At 39.1% G+C, this 14,050-nt stretch overlaps 1 protein-coding gene across 4 annotated transcripts in view; it reads right to left on the bottom strand.

Annotated features, from left to right (window-relative positions):
- REPS2 (RALBP1 associated Eps domain containing 2) overlaps positions 1-14,050 on the bottom strand; it is a 101,081-nt gene that overhangs the window by 40,403 nt on the left and 46,628 nt on the right. For all 4 annotated transcript variants that reach the window (XR_005952298.1, XM_041399911.1, XM_041399913.1 and 1 more), the window contains exons 8-12: positions 13,062-13,204; positions 9,951-10,045; positions 6,561-6,630; positions 4,611-4,676; positions 283-325 (exon numbers count right to left, since the gene is read on the bottom strand). Coding sequence is in view for 3 of the 4 variants with exons in the window: in XM_041399911.1 (XP_041255845.1) it covers positions 283-325; positions 4,611-4,676; positions 6,561-6,630; positions 9,951-10,045; positions 13,062-13,204 (417 nt within the window). In the remaining variant the exon portion in view is untranslated. The remainder of the gene's footprint in view (positions 1-282; positions 326-4,610; positions 4,677-6,560; positions 6,631-9,950; positions 10,046-13,061; positions 13,205-14,050) is intronic.

The raw sequence follows: 14,050 nt of genomic DNA, 5'->3' as shown, positions 1-14,050 counted from the left end.
TCCCGCGACGCCCCTGGGGCTGGGCTGGAGGCAGTCACCACCCTGACAAGGTAGCAGGGCTGGGCAGATAGGCAAAACGTCCAGCACCTTATGACCAGAGATCATGGGGCCCTAGTGCAGTATTTATGTAGGGTCTATAGCTTACAGATTCCTTCTGGTAAATCTGTCTGATCTGAGCTGTACTTCCAGCGCAACACCAATTAAAAAAAATAAAATTCAACACCAGTTCTCTAACACCAGAGGAGCATATGTCTTTTCCTGAAACAGGAGTGAAAGCAGTACCTGGATCGTGGTCTGGCTCTGAGTGCATTAGGTTCTTGAGCAGCTGGAATAGAAAAGAAAAAAGAACCGCTAAAACATCATATCTTAAATAAATGTCTTCAGCTTCAGAATCAGTGTCCATTAAACATGTGAATGTTGCAAATCTGGATGTGAGAGTATACTCATCTCACATGAGCAATGGGGATTGATTTTCACTTCTCCTTCCCCTTTGTTTTCGTAGTGTGTAAATGTCCTAAGAATTCAAAAGCCAACATGTAGTGAGAGCTTCACCTTTTTAATTTGGTTAGAAGAACACAGGAAGAGGAATAGGTCTGGTAGATCTGACCTGTAGTCATAGATGTAGTTGTGATACAGCAACATAAGGAACAATAAAACTTTTTATAGAAAACATCTTGTTCTTAGTCCAGAACTCTTAATCTATTACTTGTCTGCTTCCAAAAGCACAAAGGTTTATGTCCTTCCTAAGTACTTTAACTAATTAGTATAAAGGTACATCACCCATTACAAAATATTACCATGTCGAGACTGTTTTGACCTTGGGAACAAAAGGTATTTGAATGAAGAAAGCTTTTAAGTGTAAATGTTGATCAAACATATTTCTATTAATGTAAAAATGGGTTTCTGTTATTTGGATAAATTCCAAATACCCTGCCACATGCAGGTTTTATGTGATAGGAAAACAACAGTACTGAATTATCATCTCTAGGTAATTCCTTGAGGCTGTTCCTTGCTTTACACTGTCTTTTCTTTACTCTCCTTACTAGAATCAGATGATTTTGAGAAAACATATCATCTGCATGATTGCTTTCAAATTCATCCCACAGAGATACCCTCAAGGTATTACAGAAGCATCAATGATCCTAGTGCACATACAAAGTGAATCTTTGTATTTTTCTCAGTCTACTAATCAAGAGAAACAAAGAGAGAAACAAAATCTTTGTTTCTTTGTTTCAAGAGAAACAAAGTAGGTTGGGGGAAAAATAATTGTCAGAATTTCTATCTCTCTTCAGATATACAGGCATTTATCACCAGCTACTACAGAGCATTTCTCTCATCAGCTACTACAGAGCACTACCTGAGAATACAATGGATCCTCCAAACCACTGAGCAGGAGCAGCCTGTGGCAGCAGCTGGCAAATACTGAGCTTTTAATGGCTTGCACTGTACTACTGCACAGACCATCCATAGGAGGCTTTGGGCTCTCAGAAGACAAGTAGCAGCATATGGCACATGTACAGGTACATAACAGCTCTTCATAAAATAAACTGCTTTTAGGATCATGCAGAGCTGGTCGGTGTTTTGGACAGAACAAACCCCACCACAGCTGGCAGTGACCACTTATGAACCAAGTTGCAGTAGATTGTCATCACCAAACTGGTTCACAGTCATTCCAGATTTCTCTGCAACAAACTCTTCCTAGCAACTAAAGAAGGGAGAGGGAATTAATATTAAAATATGCAGTGGTGATAATCCTCCTCCCTCTCTCTGTGTCAAACTCCCAGAGAATACAACTTCAGACACTACTTCCCTACAGCCATATGACCCAATTTTCCAATGCTGAAATTGCTGATTATTAAATTACATGCACAATTATTAAATATGCCACTTAGAAATAGGAAGTATAAATCCTTTCCAAGCTAAACCACATTTAAGACTCTTCAAATTTTCCTTTACTTATGGAGACTGTAATTCTATTCTAGAAAGCCTTTCAAATAAAAAACCCGTAGGTAAAACTGACATTCAAACTCTCCAAGGACATTCTGTTGAGGTAAACAGGAAAGCACATAAGGAAGAGGGAATTCCAAAATGACTAGTAATAAAAAATGATAGCAATAGAATACCAGTGCCAAGGATTTTCTTTTTAAGCTTCTGAAAAACTAGGAAATTCAAGGCTACAATTACAGAACACCCAGACTTAGCTTTCCTTTCAAAAGAAGTAGCATAATACAAAAAAATACTATGAAGCAGGTAGTTCATTATTAGGACATACAAATAATTGTGGCAGGATTTCCAAGAAACCTGCAGCTATTTTGGTACGTTCAGTGTGTGCACACTTCATGTCTGAGGTGCAGGTTAATACATATACATGACAAAATCATTCAAGATGATACAGAACTATTTATTCAGTTCACTAATTTTCCATATTTTTACTGCTATTGTTACACAAGCCTAACTTTTATGATATGGATAAGTTAAACCTGTTGAGCAAATAATTTACATTGATTAGTCAAAAGTTTGTACAATTCCTGGAGTAGCAGAGCCTGATGGACTGAGCAGCTTGGTCTGCAGTGAGCAAAGAGGTTGTGAAGTTCCTGGTTTGGGTGTTGAGCTGCTCCCGCAGCCCTCTTAACATGACAACTTCATTTTAACATTTTGAAGTATGCTGATTTGGTAACTTTTAATTGTAGCCTTACGTCTTACACTCAACAGCTGCCTCCTTGTTTTGAAGGCTTAAGACCAGGTGGAAAAATTGTGCTGAAAAAGGTGAAAGGCTAAAGAAAAAACCAAAGCATTCCTCACTAGTCAACATCAATTACTCATCTCTTATTGGTCATCTAAGGAGAAATGTACAATTTGAACGCTTGGAAATTTGGCTCTCAGCCCTTTAAAAGGCTAAGGTCAACAATGATCCTGCACTTAGTCTAAATACACTGGCCAGATATTCAGAATACTGAGCATATAAAGTTCTTTACTGATTTCAAATTTCCAGACCTGCTGATGGCAAAGAAAACTTTCACAGACTATCACCTTTCCTGAGTTTACATAAACAGCCTACATGAATAACCAAAGAAGCATGTAGAATTTCTCCCACTTCATCCCAAATGAGTTTTCATGCTGGAGGTTAATGACTACAATGACCTTTCAGAATGGTGACTGATTCTGAAACAACTACTCAATTACTGTGCTGCATCTACTGGACTGGATAGATAAACATTTTTACTTTTCACACCAGTTGCAGCATGCAACCTGAGAATGTGCTGGCTCAAATACTCAGTGAGCAGCACAGCAAGAGTGGAACCCTGCAGGGACAAGAGCCACAACGATGGAATGAAATTCTGCCACTGTGCCCCTTGGTATACAAACACAGCAACACTGTTGGAGAGCACAGCAGCATGGGGAGGACCTCCCTGACCAGGAGATGAAAGCCACAGGGGAAGGAGATGTGCAGGTGACAGTAAGATTTTTCCTTAAATGTACTAAAGACAGAACTGAAAGTAAAATTCCCCTGTGCTCCTGGGCAAAACCAGGGGAAGGAGAACAGAAAGTCATGCAACCACCCCCTCCTCTCCCTGAGAGGGATGTGCAAGAGTGTGTGTATGTGTGTAAAGGAGAAGCAGCAATCTTTTGAGAATAGAAGCTGAAGATAGCAAATCTGGCAGCTTCCAAGTGTTTGGGAAGAAGCCAGGAAAAAAAGATTTGGGAAACGAGGCATGCAGCTGTTGAGCAGCCATGAATAAATCGAGATATAAGACAAAACTGCTGTGACAGACATGTGGGGTCCATTTTCTTAATCAAGGATATCTTCATGAGGAAAAACATTCATGCAAAAGGACGAGAAAGCAAGATTTTGGCTTGACTGGGACCAGGGAGGGCTTACAACATTCTTACCACTGTAGAAAGAGATTAACAAAGAGGAAGGCAAGGGAGGTCTGATGAACTGAACTGAATGCAGGGCAAGTTTCTGGAGCAAAAAAGTCATTTTGAAATATGCTGTTCCAAAAATAACATTTTCCAGAATGATAAGAACAAGGAGTGTATATTGGAGCTGGAGAGAGAAAATCAGGTGTGGTTTCAACACAGAAAAAAGCCCTGAATCAAAAACTTGCATCAGTGTCTTAAGTGCCTCAAGTCTGTGTTTCCAAAGGCTCTCTGTCCTGTAACTCCTTGACACAAAATAGGAAAGCTGAGCTATCACAAAGAAACAGGCAATTTCAGAATAGTTACCAAAACATTACATAGTTATTCTATACTTTAGCTGAGTTTTTATCAAGAGGTACAATATTCATGCTCTTGCATCTTGTTTGTAGCACAGAAGAACTTCAGAATCTTTACAACAGCTTAAAACATTTTCTACACAGGAAGAACCCATACACTAACAATGAGGGAAAGAAAGCAAGAAAACCTTTTGACAACCTGAAAAGGTAATTAATATTTATCTTACAAATAGTAGTCATTATGAGGTAAAGGCTAATATCAGTAGGAAAGTAGTACAAAAGCAAAAAGTTCTTTCTAAAATTAATCAAGTTACACTAATTTAGGCTTACTGTGATATAGAAATACTTGATCAAAATTCTCATGCAAGTAACACATGGCATTTTTTTCCTTACCTGCTTTCACAGTCAAGTGCTGAAATTCCTTTGGTATAGTTTTGAGAGTAGTGCTTACTTTAAGAGCTTAAGAAAAAAAAGAAAAGATTATTACTTTAAGTATATGTGGGTAGAATCTAGAAATATCAGGTCTGAGAAAGGAACACCTAAACTGGTATGAGACATCTTATAACGCCAAACATACTTGAAAAGTAGCCAAATACCCTCAGAAAACTGAAGTACTCAAACAAGTAACAATTTCCAAGAGCAGGAAAGTCAAGACCAGAAAGAAAGACCTATACTCAAGCTCCCAAATAATCTCAAATTTTGGTAATTTCTGGGGTTGAGTGCTTATTCTTCCACATTCCCCTAATGCCTCCTTTCTAATAGAGTTTTTAATGCACCATAGTCTGTTTTGATGAACTGTAACACTGAGTGTTAAATGACCACTTGGAATGAAATCTCTCCTGCTCTAGGATGAGCCTGCTTTAGAGCAAGGAGGTTGAACCAGATGTCCCTTCCAATCTGACCTGCTCTATGATCTGCCTTTATCAACCAAAACATGTGGGAAAAGTTTTGGGTCTTCTAATCCAGTTCAGTTTACATTATCTTCCAAATTTAACTATATTATAACCAAAGTGAAATTAATTTACTTGGATACTTTTGAAAATGCAGGAAAATTGGCTTCTACTGTCCTCAGCTGCAGGTTCTCGACTTCTGGGGAGACCCCTCAGTTAGGAGAGAGATCTGTTCTCATGTTTGTCAGAACAGTAATAAAAGGTAGAACAAAAGTATTTGTTCTTTGGCTGAAAAGGCAGCAATTTGTGTCATAAATACAGAATATATTCAGCCCTGAAGGAGGACTGCATGTCTCAAAACAGGTTCCCATGTGACTTTAACATGTCATCTATAAAAATAAAAGCACAACTTCATCATCTGAACAGGGAAAACATATTCCCTTAGTAAAAAGTAAATCTTCCGTAGACACTTAAAGCAATAACCTTCAAGGCTGAAGTCCTTCTCTGGTTCATTATACATTTTGCAACAAAAAAAACCTTGTCAACAAAACACTGATTTCTTGGAACATGCCGGCGTGTCAGGATGTTTTACAAACACACGTCAATCCTTGACAAACTTTCTTTGAAAAGGGGACTCTGGGAATCTGTCAAACTCTGTCTCACCTGAGTGTGGAAGGTGAATCAGGAATGTGGACTACCTGGTCCCACAGCTCTGATGCAACCTTAACGTGTGGACATCTGGGAGGCCGAGATATTTTTTATTTCCATTCATACATAATCTGCAGCTCTGAGAATCAGGCAACAGAATACCCACAACTGTTTTGTTTCTATTAGGGAGGGACAGCAAGTTAGAACTGGGAAAAGGGAATATAAAAGGGAATGAATGGCTGTGTGATGATCCAGTGCCAGTTCTGGAAGCCATAAAAGCTACTGCAGCAAAAAAGAGAAAGATCACTTCAATTTCACATGACTTGCTGCTGATGGATGTCAAATGAAATGAATGAATCAATTAATCTTTTCAGTCCAATTTGACTAAAACTTTCATTTTGCAAGAAAATACAGGGATTATTTTTTTTCAAATAGTAGTAAAAACTTATTTTGAAGTATTGGTGTTTCTTGCAAAAATGGAAACTGAAAATTTGGCACAGCGTAACCTTTACTCTTAAAAAATTCCTGATAACAAAATTTTATTTAAGTAAGAAGCACTACATTAATTGCCTTAGGGCTAGACATATTTTAGAAGGTACATTTCATATCATTCACATATGAGAGAACTAATTTTGAAGTAAACCCCTCCATTTAGTTGTCTTCAACTCAGCTGCGGTGAGCTGTCTCTTTAAATCTTTAGCAACACACAGCCAGCTTAGAAATTAAACACATCCTGCAAACATAGGGGCTTACTAAAAACACACTAATTTAATCCCTAATGGAAAGAAGTTATTTATTTGAATACCTTGTTTGTCATCTTTCTTTCCGTCTTGTAATAGGGCAGAGTTATCAGGTACCTCTTCAGCTGATGACTTCTAAAGATAGAAGATTTGTTAATTACACTGATTGTTACAGCTTGTACCTTTCCACAGCCAAATATTTAAGAATACAGATCAACACAAATAATGGTGACATTTGCTCTTGCACCACAATTTCTTTGTTAGATAAAGAAGAATTGAGGACCTATAGAAAGACAATATAACTACTTTTCAAGGTACAGCAGTTCCACACTGGAAATTAGTTAAAGGAACACTTCAACAGGGAACAACTGGAGGTAAGGACTGTATGAAAGGAGAGACTTCTCCCAGAGCCATATGTACACCTGGGTAAGGATAGATAAAAGCTTCTCCAGCCTCTATGAGAAAAGTCTCTCTAACCAAAACTCCAGCTGTACAGCAGAGCCTGACAATTTTACTTTAAAGGCTCCTGGCTGATCCTTGAATTACTCTTTTCTTTCAACATGCAGTCATAGAGATGTGAAAAACAATTTCATTAGCAAGTCTGTTGGAGGCTTATTCAGGCCTTTGACAGCAAAACAGGGAATTTCTCCCCTGTCTTATTCCTTGATTTTCTGTTATTTCAGCAGCAACTTATAGGCATTTATTGTTCTTGGAGCTTCTTCTGGAATAAATTCTACCTCTGTTATCTGTAAGAACAAGAATACACTCTGCAAGCAAATATTCAAGCAAATATCAGAAACCCTAAACTTCTCTAAATATTAAGTGATGTTGGTTTTTCCCAGGGAGTACAGAAGAGGGTTTACCTGAAAATGTCCTGAAATAAATTTGGCCTAAACAAATGAATTGAGAAACCTAGATTTCATAGACATTTTTAAAAGACCACAAAAATCTCAAGTCAGTTCAGAGAGGAAAACTCCACAGTAAAGGTCAGTGAGATTTGTTTTATAAAGTTTCTGAGGAATGGGATACCCTAGTACTTCTGAGAAAGCAACAGAGCAAAAATATGGCTTGAGGACTCTGAGAATGTATGAACAAAACATTTTACACCCATAGCTAGCCCTGACACTCAAGTGAAGAACATGAGACCATAGATCTAACTCAATGCATGCTTTTATTGATAGAATGATTTTCAGAGATTTCAATGAACTGTGAGCATGACATTTCTGAGAGAGCTCAGAGGAACCCCAGCCAGTCATTTTATGCATGCTTTAATTCCAGGATTTTGGCAATGAGAAGACCTGCAGAAAAGCACCAAAGGAGAGTGGGAGACAAAAACTTGATTAAAAAACAAACTGTGAATACAAAACTTCCTTGGTAAACAGAAGTCAGTCACCCGTGTCATTCCCAAGCATAATATCAGCAGCCTTGGTGTGTTTTTCAAGTTTAACAGAGCCTAACATGCAGGTGACGTGTCTCTGGACATTATTTTCTTTATGAATGCATTCAGGAACTACTTCTATTTTATTGCAGTATTGTAATTCAGCAGTCACAGTAAAAACAGGCATCTGAAATGAAATTAAATAGCCTGAATGGATGATAAGTGGAAATTTAAAAAGACATGGAGGTAATGCATAACAGATTGCATTGATAATATAATATTTTAAATGTAGTGATCAAGTATCTAAAGTATAATTCCTCCCCTAGCCAAGATACAAATGAAATTGCAATAGTGAATTGCTGCACTTCCCACTGAGGGAGATGAATGGAAGATGAATTACTGACCTTCCAAATGATATTCATTCAGTGTATTAATTCTGAATGTAAAAACATAAGTTGAACAAAAAAAATCACATCAAAATAATTTTCAAATCACTTTTGTGGAGATTTTGAAGTCCATTAATCTTGGACAATGTAAACTGAAGCTTTTAAATTATGGATATGAACGATACATAATCATATATTTGTTTACATTTCAAATATAATTTAATTCTGTATTATATCTGTATCTTCTTTTGTATTTTAGGTTGCAAGCCACCCAAAACAAGGTCATAAGCAAGGGATTAGGTGATTCTGGTAAAGGACCTGCCCATGCTGCTAACATGCCCGCAACCCTGCACTACCAGATCTGCAGTGCTGCTTCCGAACCCAGCGTGGCTGCTGTGGTTTGGTCAAGCTGCTGTAGGATGGAGCAACACCCCCCAGGGATACAACATGTATTTAACAGTTCCAGAAGATGCACTGGGTGCTCCATGTGCTGGCTGCAGCATGGCCCAAAGTGAACACTGTAGTACATAGAAGCTTAGGAGATTCTGTTTGGTGGTACCACTACCAAGATGGATTTGATGAGGGAGCAGCTTGGTTCTGACCCAGGGATTCCCCAGAGCAAGGCACTGGGAGAACAGCCTTGCTGAGCTGCCATGATGTACCATTATTTTTAAACTTGGAAGAGTGTTAGAAGGGCCAGTTCCTGCAGTCAGTCTGTCACTTGATTCACTACCTTAACACTAAACCTTTAAATCCCACAGCACTTATATTGAGAGTTGCAATATTCAGGCACAACTCAGTGGCCATGATTAGTTCAGCTCTATAGGGACTTTAAAAGCCTGGGATTTTAACCTCAGTGTTAAACTCTTCTCCTTAATTCAGTTTTGCTTGCAGCAGACTTCACGGTATCATACAATGGTTGGGTTTGGAAGGGACCTCTGGAGATCTAGTCCAAAGCCCCTGTTCCATCCAAACAAACCTACTGTGTTCAGCTGTGGGCCTCTCACTGCCAGAAAGGACATTGGTGTGTGTTCAAAGAAGGGAAATGGAGCTGGTGGAGGGTCCAGAGAATAGAAGGAGTGCCTGGGGGAGCTGGGGTTGTTTGTCCTGGAGAAAAGGATGCTCAGGGATGAATTTACTGCCCTCTACAAGCATCTGAAAGAAGGCAGTGTTGGGCTAACAGTTGGAATTGATGATCTTGGAAGTCTTTTCCAAACTACATAATTTTATGATTCTAGGTATCTGAAAGAAGGCAGTGTTGGGCTAACAGTTGGAATTGATGATCTTGGAAGTCTTTTCCAACTACTGTGTTGAAGCCTCTTATTTTCAACCAATTCAGACTGAGCAGATACTTCACCTGAACACGGCCCATGTGCCCCACTGCCCCTCCTGCAGCAGCCCTGCAGGACACCAGCAGGTAAATCCTATTTCTCTGAAGATTCCAGAATCTCACAAGTCCCTCAGTGACTACTGTGAACTCTTTATGTGGGAGTACCTCTTGAAAAGCCTGTCAGCCCTTTCCATACACAGAAAAAATAGCTGAGCTGGGGGTTTGAGATGGTATGGTAAGAAGCTTAGAGACTCCTCAAGTCCTCTCAGACTCACAGTCCTGCTGCTCACATAGCAGTCTCATGAAGCTGGTGCAGCCCCCTCCCCTCTGCCAGGTAAGGACCCAGCTGACACCTTCCCACCTCTGCCCGAATGAAGTCCCGAGTCTGCTGACTGCTTGGCAACGGCTCAGAGTAAGAATCAAACAGTGCACAGTCACGCACGGGCTTCAAACAAGCTGCAGGGAAAAGAAAAAGAAAAAAGTAAAAAAAATCCAAACCAACAAGAAACCAACCCAAAGCCAAACAAAGAGACACACCAAGTCTTTGGTTACATACTTTTTAGAAACCTGTTCTAGCATAATTTTGCTCTTCACTTCTACATCACAGACGCAATCCATAAGACACAGATGACAAACATCATGAAGAAAATCTTTCTGTCTTGCATCTTAAGTAAGTCAGTGTCATTAAAAGGTTAGCTTGTGTAATTTCTGTTGTAGAAATAATGGTGAAATTTGGAAGAAACGTTTTCTTCTCCCAGTCCAGTATCAACTATCTTGTATCTTATTTATATCTTATTCTCTTAGCAATGTTAAAGGTACTTACATTACCTTCAGCTGCAATTTTGACTTTTTGAATATTGAAAAGTATAGCAGAATCTACATGATACTCTAAAATGGAAGGGCAGCAAAAAGCAAAGCACTAAACACAGTGGATGCTGTAGTATACACCACCTTCAACTAAACAACACTGAAAGCATGGGGGAAAAAACAAAAGGGAAAAAAATCACATCTGACTTCTCAAAGGAATATTCACAATAAGTTAATTTCTATCCCACAAGCTCAGGTCCTTCTGCTGGTATCACTCTGGGTTAGCTCCTCTGAGATAAATCTGTCTTATGAGCTGGAAAACATCTTTTTTTAAAGATCAATAAAAGGCAGAACAACCACATTTCTAGGTTTTGGCTAGCATTTATTTTATCTCAATATATTAAGCTCTTGGAAATCTGTCTTAATTTACAGTACAGTGGGTTACACAAAGGGCAAATAGCTTTTGAGATTTTGCAAATTAGTTTTAATAAAAAGCTTCCAAAAAGAAGGTGGTGGGTCAAATTGTCAATGGAGCTGTGCCAGGATAGCATTTGGACCAGTTGTGCTTGTAGTTTATGGTACAAGCCATAAAACTAGCAAGATTAATGCATTCTTAAATGCTTTTTTGCTCCAAGTAGTTTTATTTGAAGCTTTAACAGCACTCTTATCAGATGCAAATACTTCAATTGAACCAAATTATGCCTCATTCTGAAACTAATGCCGTGACCTAATGAAAAACTGTATTCTTCTTTGGAGTCCTAAGAAGCCAAAAAACTTGAAAAAAAAGTCTAAATTTCCAGAAATCAAATTATGAAAACATGAACACACAAGATTTCTCTTGAAAATTGCTTTTGACATTTTAGGTAACTCTATGAGGAACTTACACACTTGTCAATGCTCTGACTTCAGAAGTAATACAACCAGGGCTCTACGCTTTTCTGTGATTCACAGTTTCACAGTGTGTTGAGATGTTCTGCTTTTCATTAATGCAAGTCTTTCAAAAGACATATTTGTGAATCCTGACCAGATAACAGAATGAGCACGAGATATTTTCAGACCCTCAGATTAACCAGAATTAGTTCATTAGCTGAGGTATTTAAAGGACCCACAAGAAACAAGTCGTCCTTTCATCTCTTCCATGTAGATTTGCTTGAAATGCTTGGTCTCATGCAATAGCATGAAACAATAATCACCTAAGAAAATGGTAGAACTAAGTGCTGAAATGGACAAATAGAGAAAAAGAGGACTCCCAGGGAACAACTGCAGCTTACCATGCTATTTCTCCCATTGACATAATGATTCCCTGCTACTAGAGATAGTTATTTCCATTGCACTTTTACCCAAAAAGGTTCAATGTGAAGACACATCAAAAAGAACCTGCATGGATGAGTTTACAAGCCAATTTATCATGAGACCAGGCATGAAAGTAGTGAACAAAGTGGTGGTCCTGGAGGGAAAAGGGAAGTTGTAATTTGACAGGGGAACGTAATCAGAGAGACTAAAAGTGATGAAGACTTGGAAGTGCTTGTTTTCCAGCTTATTGCTTTGGATATGAATCTAGTGGATTACAGGGAACATGACTCCATCAGAAATTATTTCACAAATCTGATACAGGGTCAACATTTAATTTTCCTAACTGCAGCTTGATTTGTTCTTTTCCTGGCTTTTAATATATTCAGTGTCATCAAATTTAATGGAGATTTTATTAGGTCTTAAATATTATCCCTTAGCACTGTAATTATCATCTGTGATTAATCCTCCTTGCCCTCGAGAGTCATGCACATTTTTAGATGTAACAGTATCTATTTCAACATTCATTTATAATTAAAAGAGACATAACTGAAGAGAACAAATGAAAGGGCAGGTCTTTCACTGCACATTGTTACTGAAGTATGTTATATTTTGGATTAATTCATCCTTGTGCTACACAAATTGTTGTAATCCTCCTGTCATTAATGCAAGCTACCCGCAGAAGTACCTACAAAAAAATTCAACCTTTGATATAATCAGTATCTCCATCTAAAAAAATATACTAGGTTATTAAGTTCTAATGCAGTCCAGTATGATTTTTAACAAATCTTCAAGATATAGATACTTTAAGGAAAAATCATCAAAATAATTAAAAGCTGTATCATAGATTCACAGAATGGTTTGAATTGGGAGAGATTTTAAAGATTACCTAGTTCCAACCTCCCTTACCTTCCACTAGACCAGGTAGCTCTAGGCCTTGAACACTTTTAGGGGTGGAGCATCCACAGCTGCTCTGGGCAACCTGTTACAGTGACTCACTGCCCTCAGAGTAAACAATCTCTTCCTAAAATCTAACATAAACCTGTCCTCTTTCAGTTTAAAGCCACTGCTGGATTCCCTTTGCTTTACAGGTATTCAGCTGCCTCTTTATCTGTCTTGACACCTGAAGCACAACAGAGCAAAGGGGCAGACATTAAGAGGCAGGTAACTGTTCCACACTGCATCCCCATCTCTATGCTTTGATATATTACTTCTTCAGCAATCACCTCATAAGTACAATTAAAAACACATCCCTTAAATGCAGCTGGAGAGCACAGCACAGAAGCCCATTCCAGGATGGAAGGTGAACCTGTCTTGCACACATGTTGGGTTTCTGAGCTGGCTGCAGGGACATGGTTTGCCACAGGAGCTTTACCTGCTTGAAGGTACTCGGGCAGCAGTGTCTCTGGCAGTGTCTCAGGCAGCTGGTAACCATTCTTCCTCGCAACCACAAGGTGGAAAGCGGCACAAAACTCCGGGAGTGTCAGCGCCCCATCACAATCCACATCACTCAGCTCCCTGTGGATAAAACAGGCACACGTTTTCCAAGGTGTTACCTCAGGGAAACGTATGTGTGCCATCACGTGGGAGACAAAAATGCAACTCTGAGAAGGGATATTTTAACACAAGACAAGCATCTCTGTCATGTACACTTCATCCTGACTTGCACATTTGTCTTGGGCAAGATGAAGCAAACTGATTTTCTAAAACTGACTTGCCACTTTTTTCTTTTTCAGTAAAGTACATTTCTTTAATGCATCATGCCATTGAATAGGATGGTATGGGTATAGTAGAATGTGAAATACATAATCTATACTTATAGAATCATACGGGGTTAGAAGAGACCATGAACATCATTCCGACTAATTCCATTAGATAAGTCCAGGTCTAATTCCAACTCACCTGCCATTGGCAGGGAACCTTCCACTAGACCAGGTTATTCAAAGCCCCATCCAGCCTGGCCATGAACACCTCCAGGGATGGGAAGTCCACAACCTCTATAGGCAATCTGTTCTAAGGCCTCATGATCCTTAGAGTAAAGAAGTCCTTTCTAATATCTAATCTAAACCTGCCCTCCTTTAGCTTACATCCATTTCTCCTTGTCCTATCACTACATGCCCTTGTGAGAAGTCCCTCTCCAGCTCTCCTGTGGACCCTGCTAGGTACTGTAAAGCTGCTACAAGATCTCCCAGACCCATTTCTTCAGGCTGAATAGCCCTACATCTCTCAGCCTGTTTTCATGGGAGAGGTGCTCCAGCTCTGTGATCTGTAGCCATGATATTATGAAAAATCCTTTGCTGGGATTTTTCCTCTCCTGAGAAGCTGAGGAGCCTCAGGAGAGAAATGTAAACAATTACTATCTGC

This window comes from Onychostruthus taczanowskii, unplaced genomic scaffold, assembly GCF_017590055.1.
Source record: "Onychostruthus taczanowskii isolate IOZ18803 unplaced genomic scaffold, ASM1759005v1 scaffold17, whole genome shotgun sequence".
NCBI classification, from domain to species: domain Eukaryota; kingdom Metazoa; phylum Chordata; class Aves; order Passeriformes; family Passeridae; genus Onychostruthus; species Onychostruthus taczanowskii.
This window is presented reverse-complemented; position numbering and strand designations above follow the sequence as displayed.